The sequence below is a fragment of the Vulpes lagopus genome, chromosome 3 (assembly GCF_018345385.1).
Source record: "Vulpes lagopus strain Blue_001 chromosome 3, ASM1834538v1, whole genome shotgun sequence".
NCBI lineage: Eukaryota > Metazoa > Chordata > Mammalia > Carnivora > Canidae > Vulpes > Vulpes lagopus.
In genome coordinates, this window is record NC_054826.1 from 51,172,853 (window position 1) to 51,193,611 (window position 20,759).

Genomic DNA, 20,759 nt, shown 5'->3' on the forward strand with positions numbered 1-20,759 from the left:
CCAAGGTCAAGCCCGTCCCCCTCAGAGCCGGGCCACAGGCTTCCCTGAATCCCTGCTCTCACCTTAGACCGCGCTTTCTCTGAGCGCCACTCTCCTCACAGGGTAAAAGGAGTATCACAGGAAAACCTCACTGGAGGGAGCGTTATGGGGATTAATAAGATAATGCACATGAGAAGTGCTCCCTAATGTTTGCTGCTATGGTCCACAATCTTGTACCCAAGACGCTGAGACCAAATGTTTACCATCCAGAATTTGGGAATTTTAGGGAAGTACAGTAGTGCCTTGAGCACCTGTTACTGTTACAAGTCATTCTCAATGGGTCTGCTGCTGCTACCTATGCCAAACAGTTCAGTGCATGTCTAGTCTCACCACTGGGGGAAAAAAAATCAAGGCATCCCATTAGCTCAAATCAAGTTTCATCATCCAAACATATAGGAGGATTTTCAGATGTCAAATATTGGGGGATTTCAAAAGAGTGGAGAAGTTATTACAAGCAGGCATTAATTTTAAAGTAAACCCCATGCACTGACTTTCTTTTATGGAGCACCTGTTAAGACAGGCACAATCCCATAAGGAAGGCATCCTTATCCCCATTTTATAGATGAGAGAACTGAGGCTTGGGGAGTTTCCATGAGAGGCCCCAGCTGAGCCTCCATGATCTTGAGACCCACCCAGCTCTCTCTTTGTCGCATTCATGCTCATGTCTGCCCTCCTCCTCCCCAGTACGGGCTGAAGAAGAAGGAAGAGAAGGAGGCCGAGGAGAAGGCAGCCCTGGAGCAGCCCTGTGAGGGGAGCCTGACCCGACCCAAGAAGGCTATCCCTGCAGGCTGCGGGGACGAGGAGGAGGAAGAAGAGGAGAGCATCCTGGACACGGTGCTCAAATACCTCCCGGGGCCACTGCAGGACATGTTCAAGAAGTAATTGGCCCTCCTGCTCTGTTCCCACTCCACCTGTTACTTTTTTTTTTGTTTTGTTTTGTTCTTTCTTTTCTTTTTATTCAGTTAAGTCTCAGTTCTGAAGGGGAAAACCTCAATTGACCTCTGCCCCTCTTCCCTGGCCAGGGACTCCTCCCTCTCAGTATTCCCTCACATACCCTTCATCCCAAGGTATCCAGCCTCCACCTCACTTCCACATTGCTTGAAAAAGGGAAGGCAGCTTCCCCCCTGTAGGGGGCATTGAACCCAGTGCCAGAGACACTGAGGGCCCCCTCCAGAAGCCTAAGGTCTATGCTAGTGTGGTAATCCCCATACATTCCTTCATGCACCCCACTGCCAGGAGGACCACCGTCCCCAGCCAGCCAAAGTAATGACACATTCCAGCCCTGCCCAGCATGCCGACCTTTGGCCTCTGACCCACAGTGGGCCTCTAGGTCAGGGCAGGGGCGTTGAGTGGCCTGGCCCTGAGGAAGGGAGTCAGGGTAAGCCTGCCCTGTGAGGACCCTGCCTGAGAGGCCCCGCTATATTCTGGCCAGGCCTAGGTCTGGGCAGGAGGCTGGGGCTCTCCTTCTTCTCTCCCCCTGAGATGACACCCACCCCAGGAACACTCCTCTCCCAACCCCCACCTGAGGAGGCATAGCCCCTGCCAATTCGGTCCCTCCAAATGGATCCTCTTTGAACTTTAACTCATCTGTAGAGAGGCCCCAGGGTAGAGCAGCCCCTTGTTTCCCCCTATTCCACTTAGGTCCTGGGCCCCCACTGCCAGGCTAGGCCCGTTTGCCCAGCCAAGGGGCTGCCCAGACCCCCAGAAAATACTTGGAGCCATTGGGCAGCGATGGCCCATGCCATGGGACCCCACCACTGGTACAGCCAAGCTGCCCCCATTCCTATCCACCCCTCTTCCCCACCCCATCCTGTCCATGTGCCTCCAGGGCCCCATGGTCCCCAGGAGGACCCTAACTGGCCAAAGCCCCAAAGCTTTGGGGAGAAGCCAGTTCCAACTTGACAGAAGGCATCTGTTCATTCATCTCACTGGCCAAGAACAGACTCTCCCCTGGATGTGTGAAAATGGCCTTTGTTCCACACTGCCCCACCCTGAACTGTCAAGACCTCCTGTTCAGGCAGGTGTGTAAGAACTGGTAGGGGAGGGGGTGGAGCAAATGAGACAGGAAAATGTGTGTTCACGCATGCATGAGTGTGTATGGCAAAGACTGCATCAGCATTGTGTGTCCAAAGATTGTACATATAGGTGTGTTGTTAGAGTGTGGGTATGTCTTGAGATTGTGTGTGTATGTTAATTGCATCCCTGTGTTAGATAGAGATCGTGTATGGTAGGCAGCCTTGTGTATGTGTGCTTGTTTGATGGGCTGTGTATGAATTGAGATTGTGTCATATCTGTTCTCTGGCCATCTTGTATGTGTCGTAGAATTTGCATGTGTTAGCTTGTGTCTGCATGTGTTTTCAAAATGGCATGCACGTCTGGAGAGATGGATATGTGTTAGATTTTGTAGAAGTATGTGTTTGAGAGAACGTCAGATGTGCTGAGACTTGTGTGCATGTGTGTGGCTCTGAATAGGTAGTTGTGTGCAGAATGTGTGCTTGGGGAGAAAGAACCTAGGTAAGATGCCCCCCCCCCCCGTCTTGGCCCTAAAACCATTGGTCATAGGTGGCCACATCCAACAGGAGACCTTGTCCTTGGCCTAGAGTCCTCCCACCCTTAGGGGGTTCCTGCCTGAGGTCCTCAGAAGTCCACTGGGACTGACCTGGCAGTGCCCCGAGAAGCCATTCTGGGCCCCTACCAGGGCCTACCCCCAAAGCAGGGCCCAGGGAGGGGGCGACTTGCCTGCCCCCGAAGCTCCTGCCCCATGGACCCCAGTTTGCATTCTGCAGGTTTTCCATTTTAGTGGATTTATGCTTTTATTTCAGAGAGAGACATGTGTCCTCTCTGTCCGTTTCCAATAGTTAAAGCCATATCAGTTAGACTGCAATACTTTAAAGACGAGACAAAACAATCCATATGTTTAGGGAACCAGAAAAATCCCCTGGTCTGTCCCTTTTCTAGGGAGCAGGGCTCCAGCAGCTCCAGCTCCCTGGATTTGCCCTTCTCCCCCGCCCCCTCCCCTGTATCCCTGTGTCTGTGCCTGTGTCTGTGATGGGGAGCCACCTCGCACCCCTATTGTCTGCTTGTCTGTGTCTCTTTTCCTGGGCAGGATGGTCATTCTCTAGAGCCCCGGGGTCCAAGGACAGAGACAGGCAGGGCCCAGTCCAGGGGCCCCAGGCTTTCCCAGACCCTGTGTGTGAGCCCCACCCAGGCACAGATGTGGATGCCAAGTATTCAAAAAAGTCTGCCCCTTGACAGGGGCACATAGATCTCACAGGTAGTGCCAGGGAACAATGGGTGCCAGATGGGCAGTGGAGACCGAGGCTCTGGAAGCTTCAGAAGAGCAGGGGAACTCAACTGTGCAAGATATCCCCGGTGGACCTGAGGGACCCCAGGCCCTCAGAGGATGTCCCTGGTGGCCTCCACAGCCCCCCTGCACCCCCAGAGCAGGCTCAGGGATTTTCCCATAGGACAGCACTCTCCAGACTGGCTGGATTAGTCTGGTGCACAGCCTAGATTCCTCTAGACTCCTCAGGCCTACTCCTGAGAAGCAGGACTAGAGGTCTTCCTGGAAGTGGGAGCAAGGGACAATTTCAGCATTGGGCATGCCTTCCTCTAACCACTGCCAGGTGATCATTGTCAGGTCCAGGGAGACATGATGACTGTCATTACTGATATAGACCTGACTGTGGAAAGAAGCTAAGGTGTGACCAGTGAAGATGTTGTGTGCAACACACTCAGGTGGAGGGAGAGGGGAAACAAAATATGTATGTAAATATGTCCTCTAGCAGGGAAGGGATGGTCACATGATGTACTTGGCGTGGGAGGTGTGTGTGGCCCACTAGAAGGGAGGGGGATGAGTTTATCTCACATAAATGGGGCAACGTGCATATAATACACTTAGGAGGCTAGGATGGGGAGGGAGCGGTCCCAGAATTCAGCACACACATACAACATATCAGGGAGACATTCTCCAGCTAGGGAAATAAGAAGGAGCAATCATTTAGATATGGCAAAAACAGTGAGATGCAAGGGACTGGGCACACCTGATGTGGGCATGCGTGGTTGCCAGGGAAGGCCACTGCCAGATGTGCATGCCTGGGAGCTCACACCATCAGAGAGGAGGGAGAAGGCTTCTCCCATGCTGGGTGCTGGCAGTGACCCAGGACTTCCACACATGGACATTCTCAGCTCCTGGAAGGTGTCCTTACTGGCAAAACTGTGTGGGGTCTTCTCCAAAGGCAAGCAGGAAGTCCAGAGACCCTCTTCAGTAGGGTGTGTGTGTGAGAGAGAGAGAGAGAGAAAGACAGAGGAGACAGCGGGGGGAGGTGGGGAGAGAGAGACAGAGAGAAGGGGAGAGACAGTGAACAGAATGAAGTATTTCAGCACCCATCTCAGGTAGGACAGGTGGGTAAAGAAGCTACCCCACAGGCTATGGCTAGAGTAAAGTGGGCAGAACCCCAACCCCAAGAGCCCCCAGCACCTAGCTGGCAGGGTTGCCCACCCCACCACCCAACTGCTCCATCCTAGGGTCCTACAAGCCCTTAACTGGAAAGGCAGCTGGGGGTCAGATGGCTCAGGGGAGGTGTGCCTCCCAGGCCTGAAGACTTGCCTTCCCCGACCCATCCCCTACTCTCTTCCCTGCTCCTGCTACCCAGTCTTCACTAGGGAGAGACCAGAAGGTGCTTGTGCTGGCCCCAGGGTGGGGGCCCCAGTGAGACCCAGGTGAGGACGACCATCCTGCTCTCGCGGGGGAATCCCTTTCCCACATCTGTGCTGTGTCCTTGTTGCTCTGCTTTCTTTAAATGTGTCAGTGCCTGGGGGGAGGGGAGGGGCACCCTCTCATGCCCCCTGAACCTGACCAAAAGCCATGGCTGTTGCTCCCCCCTTTGTATGACGCAGATGCTAAGATGTACCAAACCAACCATGACAACAAAGAAAAGACCTTGTACAGCAGCTCTTGGTCTGTCTGCCCTCTTCTGTTCATTGGCATCACCAGGGCTACACAGGGCACCAGCTGAGGTCAAGGGGGCTGACCTGCAATGCTCAAGAGGCCCTAGAATACCTTCCATTTTACCTTCATGTCTGGTTGGGACACTGGAAATGATCCCAGAAATCAACTGAGACCATAATCCAGGGCTGATCCAGAGATTCAGGGCCACTCACCTCCTGCCCCTCAAAGTAAAAGGCACAATGAACCCCTGGAGCCGGTGTTCCAGCCTGGTCACAATGCCCTGCACCCCATACCCCATCTCTGGCCATCCTTCTCCAAAAGTTCCTCGGGATATGGCATGCCAACATGAAGCCAGGTCCCATGTAGGCAAAGGTCACCGGTCATCCCACCAACACTGAGGGAGTTCCCACTGTGTGCCAGGCCATGTGTGGGAGCTGGGGACACATAAACAGGTTGCCACTGAGCATTGCTCCTGGACACAGACACTCCCCAGGCCTTGTTAAGCCAAGACAAGAGAACCCCCTTTCACCCGTGTCTGCCCCCACCATTGCCCTGCCTTAAGCTGGGCCTCATCTTTCCTCTATGTGGCTAGGTACCTCCTTCTTGTCACACACTGGCCTCCCAGCATCGGTATCTGCCCTCTGTCCATCTTCTCCCCACCACCTCACCATACCTAGAAGACACAGCAAAACAACAAACTTAACCATGTCACTCCCTTGCCCAACACCCTTCAATGGTCTTTAGGAAAGTACCTGCCTATAAGATAACATCAAAATTGTCAACATGGCCCTGTATGATATGACCCCAACGTGCTAGGTCAGACCCACACCCAACTCTGAGCCAAGCACCCTCTCACATACCATGCTGTTTGCAGGCTCCACCCCTCTGCCGGGAATGAATGGTACCCTCCCTCCAGCTCCCCGGAATATTTGTTGAACTTCTCAAAATCCAGCGAAGATGTCACCACCTGTGTGAAGGCTGCCCTGACACAGCCCCACCCCCCCTGCCCACAGCAGTCTGTTGTCATGCTCACAACAGAGCATCAGAGCTGCGTGCTCAGACAGCACTGGGTTTGCTGGTGGGTTCTGTCACCCAGCAGAGTGATCTTGAACAAGCCACTTAACCCCTCTGAGTATTTTCTCACAAGTAAAATGGGATAATAATTGTTCTGACCTCCACAGTTGTGAGGAGTAAATGGGGTCACACACTCACACACTTAGGACAGCGTGCCAAGCATTCAGTGAACGGCACCTTGCAAATTCTACTATAATTTACGTCACTGCAATGTCTCCCTCTAACTTGGGAGCTCTACAGGAGCCTCCCAGCACCCACGGCAGAGGGTCCTCAGGAACCCCAACGCTAGCTCAAGGTCCAAGTACTCAATCTCTGTCTCTTCAACTTGATGGCCACAGTCACTTTTCCTTCAGCTCTCTGTACCTACCAGACAGTAGGGGGAGGGGAGGCAGAGCCTGACCCCTCTCTCTTCTATGCCCTAATATCACCCATCTTGCCTTTCTCCCAGAGCAGCCCATCACTCTGGGCTCACTGCACTAAGGGTAGCAGGTCTCCTGGACTCTCAGAGCCAGGGGAGCTCAGTGTGTGACAGGAGGCTACATTAGTTATCTACTGCTGCAGAACGAATTACCACAAACTTGGTGGCTTAAAGCAACACATGTTCATGATCTCAGTTTCTCATAGGAGGCCAGGCACCTCTGCTTCAGTGTCTCTCACCAAGCGGCAGTCAAGGTGTGGGCCAGGGTTGGGGTCTCAGCTGATAGTGAGGACCATTTCCACGGTCATGTGATTGTAGCCAAGATTTAGTTCCTGTTGAATTGGGGGCCTCAGTCCCTGGCTGGCTGTTGGCCAGAGACTGTCCTTTGTTTCTCACTATGTGGAACCCTCTATTAGGGCAGCTCATGACATGGCAGCTTTCTTCATCAAAGTGTGCAAGCCAAGAAGGCAACAGAGAACATCAACTGGTAAGATGGCAGCTTCGGTGTTATGTAACCTGATTGGGGAAGTGACATCCCATCACTTTGGCCGTATTCTCTTGGTTAGAAGTCCATACCTATAGGCCCTGTCCATACCTATATAGAGAGGGTTACACATGATGTGAATAGCAGGGCAGGAATCACTGGGTGACTGCTTAGGGTCTGCCCCCACAGCGGCTGAAGCAACTCCCCCCTTCCCTACAAAGAAGCAGGAGTTGAGCAGGGCCTCAGAGGAGCCAAACGTCATCTACCACAGGGTCCTGAGTGGTGGAGGAAGTGTGTCAGAGCAGAATTAAGAGGCAACAGTGGGCTCTTCCCAGGCTTCTGCAAGACCAAAGCCATTCCCAGAGCCAGGGGCTGGGCTCTGAGGGCCTTCCAAGCTGGAGATTGGAGAGAAATGGAACATGAGGGATTTAGGCTTCCCTGGAAGTCCATGTGTGTTCTTTCAGCATGCCAGATGCTGTCTTCCCAAGACCCAGGTACCCCCCTCAGTAAACAAGCCAGCCCCAGACACTCAGATGCTTCTTCCCTGCCTGCCTTGTCCCTCCTTCCCACTCGGTGGCACCCCACAGTGCCCTGTGCCCTAGTGGGGAAATCTTACTTTCAATCCTGAAGGTTTTCTCCTCAGAGTCCTAACTCTCTCTTAAAGAGCTCTTCCTGAGCTCCCACCACTTACTAGGCATGAGACTAGGCCCAAAAACACTAATCACACAGTCCCTCTCACCAGAAATTTCCCTGCTAATGGGAGAAACAGATAGAGAAATAGTCCAATTAGCCACCATAACAGGTGTAGTGACACAGGCAAACTCGCGGTGATCGGGGAAGGCTCCCAGGAGGAGGCAACATTTGAAATGAGTCTTACACAAGAAGTCAACCTGGTAGCAAGGAAAGCACTCTAAGCAGAGAGGTTGGCATGGGCAAGGGCATGGAGGAGACAAATGTAGTCCACATGGGTGGTGGGTATCAGGGAGGGAGAAGCAGAGGACATCTGTAGGAGCTTATTACATTCTTGGTGAAAAGTTGAAAGCCTGGGAACAGCAATCAGGGTGCCAGGAGAAAGGACTCAGGCTCTCCCTGTAGGCCATGGGGAGCCACTGAAGGGTCTTGAGCAGAGATGTGATATGATCAGATTTGCAGATCGAGGAAGATCATTAGGGCTGTGAGGAGGAGGAACTGGGCTCCAGGAAGGAGCTGGTACAATGTCAAGGTTGCAGACTGTGAGGCCTGGCCTTAGGCAAAGGCAAAGCGCCTGGGAGAAGCAGACAGACTGGGGGGTGACATAGGAGAGCAAACTGGCAGGATTTGAGGACGAGACGTGTGGGGTATGGAGGAGGAAGGGGCTGAGGCCAAAGCCTGTATCTCCATCTTGGGTGGCTCCATTCTCCAAGATCTAGAAAGCTGGCAGAGACTGATTTAAGAAAATATAATGAGTTTGGTTTGGAGCTTCTGGATTTGAGGCACTTAGGGACAGTCTAGTGACCAGTCTGCTGTCCATGCCAGAGAAAGACAGGGAAAGCACAAACTTCACTGTGCATGGCTGGCCCCCAAATGGAGCAATGTCTCGACCATTTACTTTATTTACTACAAAGATCTAAGCACAGGAAGTCAAGAATCCATCCTTCCATAGAACCCAGGAGTCCCTCTTGTGCCATCTTGGGCAGAGGGCACTCTGCTTGCATTCCCCACAGTGTGAGAGAGCTCATTACAGTTGGACATGGGCCTTCTTTCTCCTAAACCAAAAGTTGCCAGGAGGCAGGGGGTTAATGAAGCTTCCTCCAGCATCCCTTTAATTGACTGCAAAACCCTGCTTCCAGACCACTCACTTAGCACTTGTAATTAATTGGGGCTTCTTGCCTGGACTAAGAGATGATTTGATACTCCTCACCAACCCCAGACAATGTTTTCTCAGCTGGGATTCCCCAGCTGGAACCATCTTCACACAATGGCCTATTTATAGGCACTGACCTGGATCTGAATACAGGTTTCAACTCTTTCTTCAGCTCTGGGTAAGCTGAGGAAAGCACATCTCCACCCCAGGCACATGGCTAGCATGAAGTAAGGGTCAGCAGGTAGGACCAGAGTTGCTGGTGCTACCATAGCTTTGGACTCCAGGTGCTGGCATCCACCCCATCCCAGGGCAGGCCCACCGGTCTCATCAACTCCCTGCTGCTCTTACATTAACAGACAACGACATGACCCTTTCTACATGAGGGTTACAGTAGCCCATCTTAAATACATCAGAGGAGAGAGAAGAAAAGGGAGGAAGAGCAAGGAAGCCTCCACTTCCTCAGTCCCTGCAACATGCTGTAGCAAGAGTTGTTGCTCTAATGTAGCAAGAGTTGATGCTCTAAACGCACCACCTCTGCTTATCCTGACAGGCATCTATGAAGTCAGGATTATGTTCATTTTACATATGACAACACTGGGGCTCAAAAGTAGAGGCATACAATGGGAATGAGCATAGGCTTTGGTTTTCAGACAAACCTGGGTTGGAATCTTGATTCCTTCTGTTTGGTCTTTGGTATATGACTCCCTGGACCTTGGTTTCCTTACCTATTTAAAACAAATGAACATAGACTATATGCTATCTATACTGAAATTAAAGTAAAAATAGGGCAACCCAGGTGGCTCAGCAGTTTAGTGTTGCCTTCGGCCCAGGGCATGATCCTGGAGACCCGGGATCAAGTCCCATGTCAGGCTCCCTCCATGGAGCCTGCTTCTCCCTCTCCTGTGCCTGTGTCTCTGCTTCTCTCTGTGTGTCTCTCATGAATAAATCAATAAAATCTTTTTTAAAAATAAATAAAGTAAAAATAAAATAAAAGTATAATAATCCCCACCACCACCAGGGGCATTAAGGTAACTAAATAAAATAATGTCTGTAGATATCCCCTAGCACAGTGCCTGGGCACATAATGGTACAGAAATAATGACAGCCACTGCTACAAAATGCTACTATTACTATGGCAAGACTGATGAAGCAAATGAGAAAAGGAGAATAGGAAATGGGAAAGAAGGAATGAAAAAGATAAGGAGAAGAATTAATTTCAGTAAAAATCCTCAAGTCACCCAGGGCGCCTGGGTGGCTTAGTCTGTTAAGCATCCAACTCTTGATTTCAGCTCAGGTCATGATCTCAGGGTCATGAGATCAAGCCCCATGTCAGGCTCCACACTCAGCATGGAGCCCACTTGTGATTCTCCCTCTCCTTCTCTTCCTAACCCCCCACCCATTAATCTTAAAAAAAAAAAATCCTTAAGTCATTTAAATAGTAAACTGGTAACCTGGATTTAAAACCAACTCTCATGTCTTTTCACATAATATATACAAAACAAGCTGAGAGGCAGGGGTTGCAAGTGAGAAGGGGGACAGGAGGGAAGAACTGCCTCTTCCAGGAAGTTCTCATTAGCTCAAAAGAGACTTAGCAATGTGATTAGTTATCTGTTGCTGCATAACAAATTATCCCAAAATTCAGTGGCTTAGAACAATAAGCATTTATTTTTCTCTCACAGTTTCTGAGAGTCAAAGATTCTGGAGTGGCTTCACTGGGTAGTTCTAGATTAGGGTCTCTCATGAAGTTGCAGTTACCATGTCAGCTGGGGCTGTGGTCTCATCTATAAAGGCTTAACTGGGGCCAGAGGATACAACTACAAGATGGCTCAGTCACACTGGTGGCAAACTGGTGCCAGCTGTTTGGCAGGAGGCTCCCTCTCCAAAGGGCTTCTTAAGTGTCCTCACAATATGGCAGCCAGTCTCTCCTGGAGTGAGTAATCCAAGAGAGCAAGGTGGAAGATGCAATGTCTTTTACGACCTACCCTCAAAAATCACACCATCACTTTTGCAGTATTCTGCTGGTCACAGTGTGGGAGGATCCTACACAGGGCATGAACAGCAGGAGGGAAGATCCCTGGGAGCTGGGGGCTCTCTTGGAGGCTGTCTGCCTCAAAATGCATCCTTCCACCCACCTTCAGCCCCTAGTCAGCAAATACTCCTTCATTAATCCATCCACTCAGCAAACATATCCTCATTCCTTTTTGCCTTCAGCAAACTCTTCCCAGGGTACCTCCCCATGGCCAAACACTGGGCTAGGCCCTGCCTTGTAAACCTGAGTCTGATATGGTCATGGGAGCTAAGAATCCAGACATGCACACAAACACACAGCAGAGCATCATGAGACAACATTTGGATTTTTCCCAAATAGACTTGGCTATAAGCCTAACTTGTTATGTTGAAGCCATTTGATCTTGAGCACATTATCTCAGGGCCTCCATACAAACAGATAATAATACTTGCTCTGCCCAGCTTTGCAACAAATGTATTAAAGTGCCCAGCAAATAGCACATTCTCAATAAATGATGACCAATGCTATTATATTAATATTGCTGCCCTAATAAAAGGAGGATTGCACTCCCAAACTGGACAGCAGCCCCATCTAGGTTTCCTGTGCCCCTCAAGAGAAGGCTGGGCTCTTGTACCCCACGGCTGGCCCCCAGCACCTGCCTGCCACTTCCACTCAAAGGCCTGGCTGAGTCCTGTGGTGGCTGTGACAGCCAGAGGTCTCCCTGGCTGCCAGCCCTAATCAGCAGCTCCAGCCGAGACCTCAAATTGATTTGCCATCGTTTAGCTGGGAAGCGAGAGTTCTTCTTGACTCGCGGCCAAAATCCATTTTGAGAGCAAAGTAATCACCTCCATGGCGGGTGTCCGGAGAATGTTATAGAGATCTAGGACAAAAAGTCTCCATCCTACCACCCAGAACCACTGTGTGTGTCCTCACAGGGCAGCATGTCCCCCCACCCCATGCTTCACGCGTTCTAATGCAGTGAGTGCCTCTCAAACTTTGCAGCAAATGGGACAATCTGGGGATTTTTAAGAAATACTGGGGACTGCCTTGGGCCCCCAGATGTTCTGACTCAATTGGTAAGGGCTGTACCCTGGGCATCGGGGTTCTTACAAGATCTTCAGGTGGTTTGAAAGGGCAGCAAGCCTGGTGAACTGGTAATCTAAAGCACATAGCATCCGCATGCACATACCTCTGCATTATTCAAACAATTGTTTATCGAGTACCTATGATGTGCCAGGCACTGTTCTAGAAGCTAGAGATAACACAGAGAACAAAGTGGTTGTCCTCATGGAATTGACATTCTAGACAAAGAAGGCAAACAAAAAAACAGAAGAATAAGAGAAATATATATTAGACAAGAATAATTGAGAAGCCACGTGTGGCCAGTCAATTTTATATGGCACTTGGGTCCCCCAAACATCAGCTGATAGCATCTGTGCTGTCTACTGCTGACCAGCATCTGATCCCCATCCTGGACCCAGACTGAGTCTTCACCCCAGCCACACAGAGATGCCAACTCACACAATAACCCCAACCGTGGCCACATGCTAAAGCCCGACATAAGCAGAGTGAGGCTTGACCCCATTGACAGACAAGCCCTAAATCTTGATATTCCCTGGCCATTTGTTCAGGACCCCAATTCTCCCATGAACCCAGCACTTCATTTGCTCTAACCCACCTCCCTGGCCCTGTCTCAGGTCCCAAACGTGGCCTTATTCGGTGCAACTTCCCCTACAGAAAAAACTCAGGTTTTCTAAGGATCTTTACTACTAGGATCTAGACGCACAAGAAAACAGATGGGCTAAACAGATGGGAAAGGCCTCAGAGTGGTAAGGTCCCTTGGAGGGCATCCCACTTTACCCCCTCATTCTATAGCCAGGCCCAGAATGGTTAATAAGTAACTCACCTCAAAGTCACACAGCAGCAAGTTGGCAGTGGAACCAGAATCAGGACCCAGGTCTCTTCTTAATCCAGGGTTCTTTTCACTACTCCATCTTGCCTTCCTTCAAGAACCACGGGAACATCACCTATCTGGGAAAACAGCCCCCAGAATTTCCTCTAGGAACCCACTCTTCCTTTGTTCTCTACCCATGACTTGGGTAAAATCCAGTCCCATAGTCCCCTGATTCGTTCGGGGCTAGACGCAAGACTCGGGCAAGGCAAGGCAGGACAGGGAGGCCTGCTGAGATGTAGCAGGTGCTCTGGTTCACTAAACCTCAGGACCACAGGTGACAGTGGCTGCTGCCATGTTGCCATCTCGTGGGGGCTGAGGATGAAGCCCAGCCAGGATGGAGAGGAGATTTGAGAGGTAGAGGGAAATGAAGTTGTGGGACATCCTCTGACCCTCAACCTAGCCATACCTGGAGAAATTCTCACCTGTGACCTTTTAGTCAAATGGATCAGTAAATCTCCCTGGTGTTTAAAGCCAGTTTCGGCTGGGTTTCTGCCACCTGCAGGCCTGACCATTATAGACAGGAATTCCTTTCTGGCTCTCCCAGAAACTCTCTTACCTGCATCAAATCATCCTACTCTGACCCAGGCTGTCCTTTTGCCCTTTGTCTCCTCCATTCTTAGAGTCTCACAGAGGGGTGCCTCTCCCTCACATGGCACTGGCTTCTCTAGCTTCTTCTTTATTGTGTTGGGCAGGACAGTGGCTACCCAAAGATGTCCATGTCCTATTCGGAACATGTGAATACGTTGTTACCTTATATGGCAAGAGGAATTAAGACTGCAAATAAAATTAAGGCCATTAATCAGTTGACCTTAAAATAGAGAGATTATTCTGTATTTTCCAGTTGGGCTCAATGTAATCATCAGGGTTCTTAAAAGTGAAAAAGGGAGGCAGAAGAGAGAACCAGAGAGATGGTAGCATGAGAAGGACTCAGACCACCCTGCTGGCTTTGAAGATGGAGTGCCCACAAGCCAAGGAAAGTAGAAAAGGCCCCAGGAACAAAAGGCAAGGAAATAGATTCTCCCCTATAGCCTCCAGAAGGAACGCAGACCTGTCCATACCTTGATGATGGCACAGTAAGACTGAGCCCCATCAGATTTCTGGTCTTTAGAATTATGGGAGACTAAATTTGCATTGTTACTGAGTTTGCAGCAATTTGTTACAACACAGACAGGAAACTAATACACATATCAAAAGACCCTGATGTTGGAATTTGAGAGATTGGTTGACATTTCATTTCTTCTGTAGCCCTACTTAAGCACTTACCATATGTCTGACTCCGCTGGATGCTAGAAAGAGCAAGATCAACAAGACGCCCAACCCTGGCTCTCCAGGCTCCCACAGCTAGCTGAGGGCAGGAGACAGATCTGTAGTCAACTCTGATGGACAGTGCTAAATGCTATGATGCAAAAGCATGTGGGATCCTATGAAAGCCCACAGTAGAGATACCTAGACCTGCTAAAGTGGGAAGTAGGGTGTTCAGGGAGCATCTCCTGGAGGCGGCAAAGCTGATCATACAACCAAAAGTGGGGAGAGGCATTCCTGGGAGGGGGAACAGCATGAGCAAAGGCTCAGAGTGGGAGGGAACACAACACATTGTGGTACCTGGAGTATGCAAAGGATTGGAGGGGAACATGCAAAAGGTGGAAGCAGAGGCTGCAGTAGAAGTGAGGCCACATGGAGCCCAGAATACCAGGACAAGGAACACAGACTTCATCCACAGGTGCTGGGGAGCTACTGAGAATTGTAAGCAGGAAAGAGATATGGACAGGCAGCATGGAGGGTCAACCAAGGGCTCAGAGACCAATGTGGAGACTCCAGGAAGAAAGGAAAGTTGTATGAGCCAGAGAGCAGCCATGAGAATGAAGTGGAAGGAGACAATGGAAAGCTAGTGAAGGGTTGGCTTGCCTGTGGCAAGTCAGGGGAGGAATGGAGTTGGGAGTGACTGTGCTCTGGTCTGCACTAGTGGGCAGACAGTGGAGCCCTTCTCCAAGATGGGATGCCACAGAGGCAGAGCAGGGCAGGGGGATGAGAAGAGGTGGAGTCTGTGGAGCCTGGGAGCACCCCTGGGAGATGTCCAGGAGGCAGCTGCTCAGCAGGAAGTCTGAACTGGAGGTAGCATTTGAGCCATCACTGCTGACCTTCAAGGCCCTACAAGCTAATGACCCAAGGGGCTGGTGGTAAAGAAGAGAAGTCTGGGGGAAACTTAACAGATTTCTCTCCACATGAGAAAAGGAAAAATGACGTGGGAGATGGGTCTACACTATGGAAGCAGCAGTATGCAGCCTTAAGAGTACAAGTAGAACTAGTGGGATTCTCAGAAACAGTACTAGGGGTGAGGGTCCAATAGACACCACAGCCCAGCTCAGCCAACCAAACCATAGTAGCCAAGAAGCCCCCCGGATGGGGGTACACCTTTCAGAGGCCCTAGGAACCAGCACTGGAGTCAATCCAGCTCCCTGCCTGCGTCCAAGGATGCCCATGACACTATCCCTGCTGACAAGGAGGGGCTTGCTCCATGGTGACAGGTGTAGACCCTGGAGAATCCCCAACTCAGCCTTCCCCTCATATGATGAAAGGAAGGTGTCCCCTAGCCCAGAAGAGGCAGAACCAATTGCAGCACCCCCCCCACAACTCCCATGGCTGTTTTGTTCCCTCACCTGCCAAGCTCACCATCCTAGGGAGCGACTAATAACTGGCTGCCAAATTCCCTGGGGACAGACTAATGAAGCTGCCCTCCCTGCCTCCCACCTCCTCTGGGGCCTTGGCTCTGAGCCCCACCCCTTCCCATCTACTCCCACCCCTCCTGTCCCTCTCTGAAACCTCCCATGCTCCCCACTGAAGTGCTCAGGCCTAAGGGCCTCCATCTGGGCCCCAAACTGCTGGCCTTTACATAAGAAAAGGAGCTATGAAAAAAAAAACTAAAAAAAAAAAAAAAGAAAAGAAAAGGAGCTATGGGCTCTGGGAGAGGCCACAAGGGAACTATCTGGGGCAGGACACCGTGGGGCCAGAAAGAGAAGCCCCTGTCCATGCCTCATTTTCGAGCATCCTCAGCATGGGGAATCTCTCATTGAGTATCTGCTGTGTGGCTATGGGATACAAGTAGCTCAGGCCACTCACCACATTTCAGGGGGTGTTGGGCTGCAACTGAGTCTCTGGGCCCCAACATTAAAGGAGCCCCAGCTGAGAAGAACCAGCGCTTGGACATCAAATGGGCACTACACCCTCTTAGTATGTGACCTTGGGAGAAGTTTCCTAGCTTCCTGGAGCCTTGGTTCCTTTCTCTGTAAAATGGGGACAATCGGATACCACCACCTCACACAGGGAAGATGAAAGGAGGTCTTATATGTAAAGCACTTGACATAGGGCCCGGCCACAGAATGTTTGCAATAAATTACATGCCAGAATGTTTCAAACTGCCCTCCTCACCAAGGTGAGGTGTCCAATCAGGATGTGGTTTCCCTGGAAACAGGTTTCTCTGTACAAAGTGTCAGTGGATGCCCTGGGGACTGGACTCCTCTCTCTTGGTTCCCCTGGGCTGGTTCTGTCCCTCCTGGAGTTTGTAAAACTCTTTCCTCCTTTTGGTTAACCACTAAGAATCCTTGGAGGCCCTCAACAGGCAGAGTCTTGATGCCTACTCCATGAATCATGGAGGCTCAGATGCTTCCATCACAACTCCTTGCTCCAAACAGCAATCCAGAGAGTGCAAGGAGGGCATAGGACAGCTGCCCGCCACACCCAAGGTGTGGACCATGACCAAACCAATTCACTGGCATAACTCCTCCAGCACCAGGGACTATTGCACTGCCATGCATGCTGCTGCCTGGGGCCAGGTGCCTTTCCCTAAAGGGCTCCAGGTAGGCTTTACTGACTCTGGCCCAGATGCCCCAGGCTTCCCTCAGACTGAGGTCATAAGAGATCAATGGACGGGTCTGTCTCCACAGCCCAGGCTGTGGGGATCTTCTGGGGCTCTGTGAGGAACACCCACTGAGTTCTCCAGCCAGCCATCTCCCCTTTTTTCTGGGCGCAGGACCCCAATATCCCCTGGCTGCAGGTCGATCATGTGAGAGGCCTGATTTGTGAGAGGACCACATTCCCCTAGCCATTCAATTGTTCGTTGAAGGTCATGTGACCAAGTATGACCAATGAGAGGACCATATCCTCTTAGCCACTTGATTGGTTCAGGATGGTCATGTAACCCCGGTGTGATTAGTGAGAAGACCACATTCTCCTAACCATTAGCTTGGTGATGGCCTTGTGACCCAAGTTTGACCAGTGAGAACTCTCTCTAGGACTTTAGCTGGAACCACTGGGAAGAGACTCCCTCTCTCCTTTGCAATGGCTCTCCCAGCCCAGTGAAGGCGTGGAGCTGCTAGCAGCCATGTGCCACCTGGGACGGGAGCTCACAGAGCAAGGCGGAGCTGAATGATGGTATCCCAGTTTGAGCACCAGGCAATTTTTCTTCCTTCAGATGCCAAGGCTGCCCCACATGCCACAGCAACCCAACTTAACAGCTCTGAGCTGCACACAGATGGGTCTTGAGAGTGCTCACACTCACATTCTGAGGTGAGCATTAACCAGTGGGCTCAGAGTCAGACAGAACTGGGTATGGAGCTCTGCATTCCTGTATGCTTGATTTTGAGCAGCCACATCTTCTGCATGAGATTTGGTTACATCCTCCTTGAAATGGACTTAGCACTTGAAGGCAAGCTGGGAGACCCCATACTATTTCCTGCGTTAGAATGTACTACTCCCATTGTCTTGTGAACTTCTACTTAGCCTTCAAAGCCCCACTCACTGTCACCTCCAAGCAGTCTTATTCCTTCCACTAGGCCTCCACAGAGATAATACATATCAGAAGTTTACTATATGCTAGACATTGTGCTGTTGCATTTAATCTGCACAATAATCCTAAAAGACAAGAACTAAAATATCCCTGTTTTTGCAAATGAGATACCAGAAACTCAAAGAGTTTAATTAATTTACCCAACAACCAAGATCATACCCTCCACTCTAGTCTTATAATTATCCATTTGCTTCATTTTGCTTTCCTGCTGCCTCCAACAAGACTTTTAACTCCTGGATCTTGTTCATCCTTGTATCCCTATCCACTCACCAGGGAGCTTTTAAGCCAGACCAAAGCATCCATTCACATGCTGACCACCGAACCCACAAGTACCACCTCCTATTCATCTTGTCCTCCCATAATCCAAATGCTTGCCCACCCCCCTGCTCAGGCCCTAGCATTTGCTGAGTGTCTACAGGATAGACAAGGAAGACTGAAGTCTAATGTTCCCAGGGGCCCACTGGATATGCAAGAAAGAAAAGTGGTATAGGGAGATTTCAGTTAATGGGGTACCTGTCCCCTCCGGAGCGCCGGCATCTCTCTGCAGATTTTGAAATATCTGCTAGACACATCATTAAGTAATCAAAACAAAGGTAGAACCTATTATAAATGAAAGAGAGCTGAAGGCATAGCTATTCATATTTGTTTGTATCTGCATTTTTAAAAAATGGAAGGATACAGGAGAATCTGATACAAGGCTTTATTTGTGGTGAGGGGCTGAGAAAACAATGAATGATGACAGGTTTGGGAGTCAGACTTTTCATTCTTTACTGCCTTTTATTGTTTTGGTTTTTGAACCCTAAGAATGGATTGTCTATTTAAAACAAATTTTAAAATGTAAATCACAAAAGAGTAAAGTCCCACTCATCTCTAGCAGACTGTTGCTATGCAAAGGTACAGGCCCTGGGTTGTGGGAATTTGCAATTATTCAGAAGAAACCAGAATATAGGAGTTTAATGTGAAACAGCCCCATTTTTTAAAATGTTGGTAATTAGCAGCACATTTTTCATACGTTAACATCATTAAAGTTTTGGGGTTTATCTTATAATCACTGGCATGTCAGAGTTTGTGAACTTTTTTTCCTTAATGGTACCTAAAACAGAAGCATATTTTGCAAGAAGTCTCATAGTAGAGCTGATGAGATAATACAGTAATGGTAATATAAATAAATGTTTTCACATGTTTGTCAGCCAAAGAGAGCATAATTGAAGGCCTGATAGGTTCAGGGGCCTAAGGGTCTGGCCCCCCTCAGCCATCCAGCTCCCTGATGCCATGTACCACGGCACACAATGAGGCCAGGTCCTTAGTCACCCTGGTTCCTCACTGGGGAGAGGGCATCAGACACTACCACCAGGGCCCAGTACTGGGGCTGGCAAAAGTAGATGCTAATAAATTGTATTGAATGGATGCAAAACTGGCAGAGAGAATGATCTAGAAGACAAATTGGAGTTGGAAGTTGCCTCTCAATCCACCTAGACTTGACCTCAGTCTCTGGACCCAGCAGGTGCACCTCAGAATCATGTCTGGTAGACCATGCAGCATGTTTCTAGGCAGCCACATGTCTACATGTGAGACATATTTTTGAACTTACCACATGCCCTCACATGGGCAAGATTGGTCTGATGCTCTTCCATCCTCTAGATGGAATAAAAGAAGTCTTCCAAGGCGGAGAGAGTGCAGATTTCTCTCTCTCTCTCTCTCTCTCTCTCTCTCTCTCTCTCTCTCTCTCCCTCTCTTTTAACCAGCATCTGCTGCTTTTTATTTTGCTCACAGCGTCTCAGTTTTCCTTTGAGACACCTCCAATCCCCAACTTCCCATCAAGAGAGGCTGACCTCATCCTTTCTCCTGGGCCTCCTTCTCAAGATGGCCATATGACCCAGAGCTGGCCAGTGTCAGCCCTGGAGTGTATCCTAACTAGTCATCACTGGGGGCAGGTTGGCCCCTCTTTCTGCCAATGTTCCTCAGCTGGCTGGATGTGGGCCTGGAACTTTTGGGGGTCACCTTTAGCTCCACGAGGGCAGATTGCCCGAGAGTGGAGGCAACACAGAGGAATTCAGGACTTAGAGATGTGTGTGTGTATATAGAAAAAGAGATTTAGATCTATCCTGATGAAATCCTTTGAGCTCCCGCATCCATCCATTCCTGAAGTCAATTAATTCCATGTTGCCAATTATGTGAACATGTGAATTCCTTTCATTATTTGAATTATTTTGAGTCAAAGTTTTATCACTTATAAATATCCTCAGGAATGCCTGAGTGGCTCAGCGGTTGAGTGTCTGTCTTTGGCTCAGGGCATGATCTTAGGGTTCTGGGATTGAGTCCCGCATTGGGCTCCCCACAGGGAGCCTGCTTCTCCCTCTGCCTTTGTCTCTGCCTCTCTCTGTGGCTCTTATGAATAAATAAATAAAATCTTTTTAAAAAATCCTCAAATAACTACCTATAAAGTTTGCAGGAGCTACCATTTATGGAGTCCTTATCAATTAACCAGGCAATAGCTAGGACTTTTTTTTATCTCTGTCTTACAGACAAGTGAACTCACAGGTTTGGGCGTAGATACTGTGATAGAAATAAAGACCCTATTACCCACTTGGCAGAAAGTAAAACCATCAAGCAGAGAGCCCTCAGCTACCAGTACCTTCAGGGACTGCCTTAGCAGCAGAAGACCATCTCACCTGAGGTGACACCTTGTTCCCAGGGCTTCCAGGGCCTTTTGCCCCAACCTAGAACAACTCTAAAGGATCATACCACCTTCAGGACTCACTGCAGGGTTGAAGCTGAAGCTTCAGTCAGCAACCTGATTTCTCTCTCTGTTCAATCCTGTTTCTGTCCCTCCCCCTCCACAGGTGTTGATCCTAAGAATAATTCTTAATAAATACCCCACATGCTGAATTCTGTCACAGAGTCTGCTTTCTGGGAACCCAAACTGTTACATACAGTTGGTACCAAAATTGGGTCAGTAAAGCAGACACCAGGATGGGAGTTTGGAGCTGAATCACCTGCAGCCCAGCTGGCTGAGTGATGAACTAGGACTGACAGGGAATCCATTAATTGGTGTGGTGTATTTAAGAAATATGGAGGAATCGATAACTTATAAGGACAATTGAATTGGGTAGCTGTCGTTAAACCTCATTGATCCGGAAAACGA

At 49.8% G+C, this 20,759-nt stretch overlaps 1 protein-coding gene across 4 annotated transcripts in view; it reads left to right on the top strand.

The window, feature by feature from the left end:
* CPLX2 (complexin 2) overlaps positions 1–4,992 on the top strand; it is an 84,114-nt gene extending 79,122 nt beyond the window's left edge. For all 4 annotated transcript variants that reach the window (XM_041750021.1, XM_041750018.1, XM_041750020.1 and 1 more), the window contains one exon: positions 724–4,992. In XM_041750021.1, the coding sequence (XP_041605955.1) occupies positions 724–921 (198 nt within the window). In that variant the 3' untranslated portion in view covers positions 922–4,992. The remainder of the gene's footprint in view (positions 1–723) is intronic.
* The last annotated feature ends 15,767 nt before the right edge of the window (positions 4,993–20,759 follow it).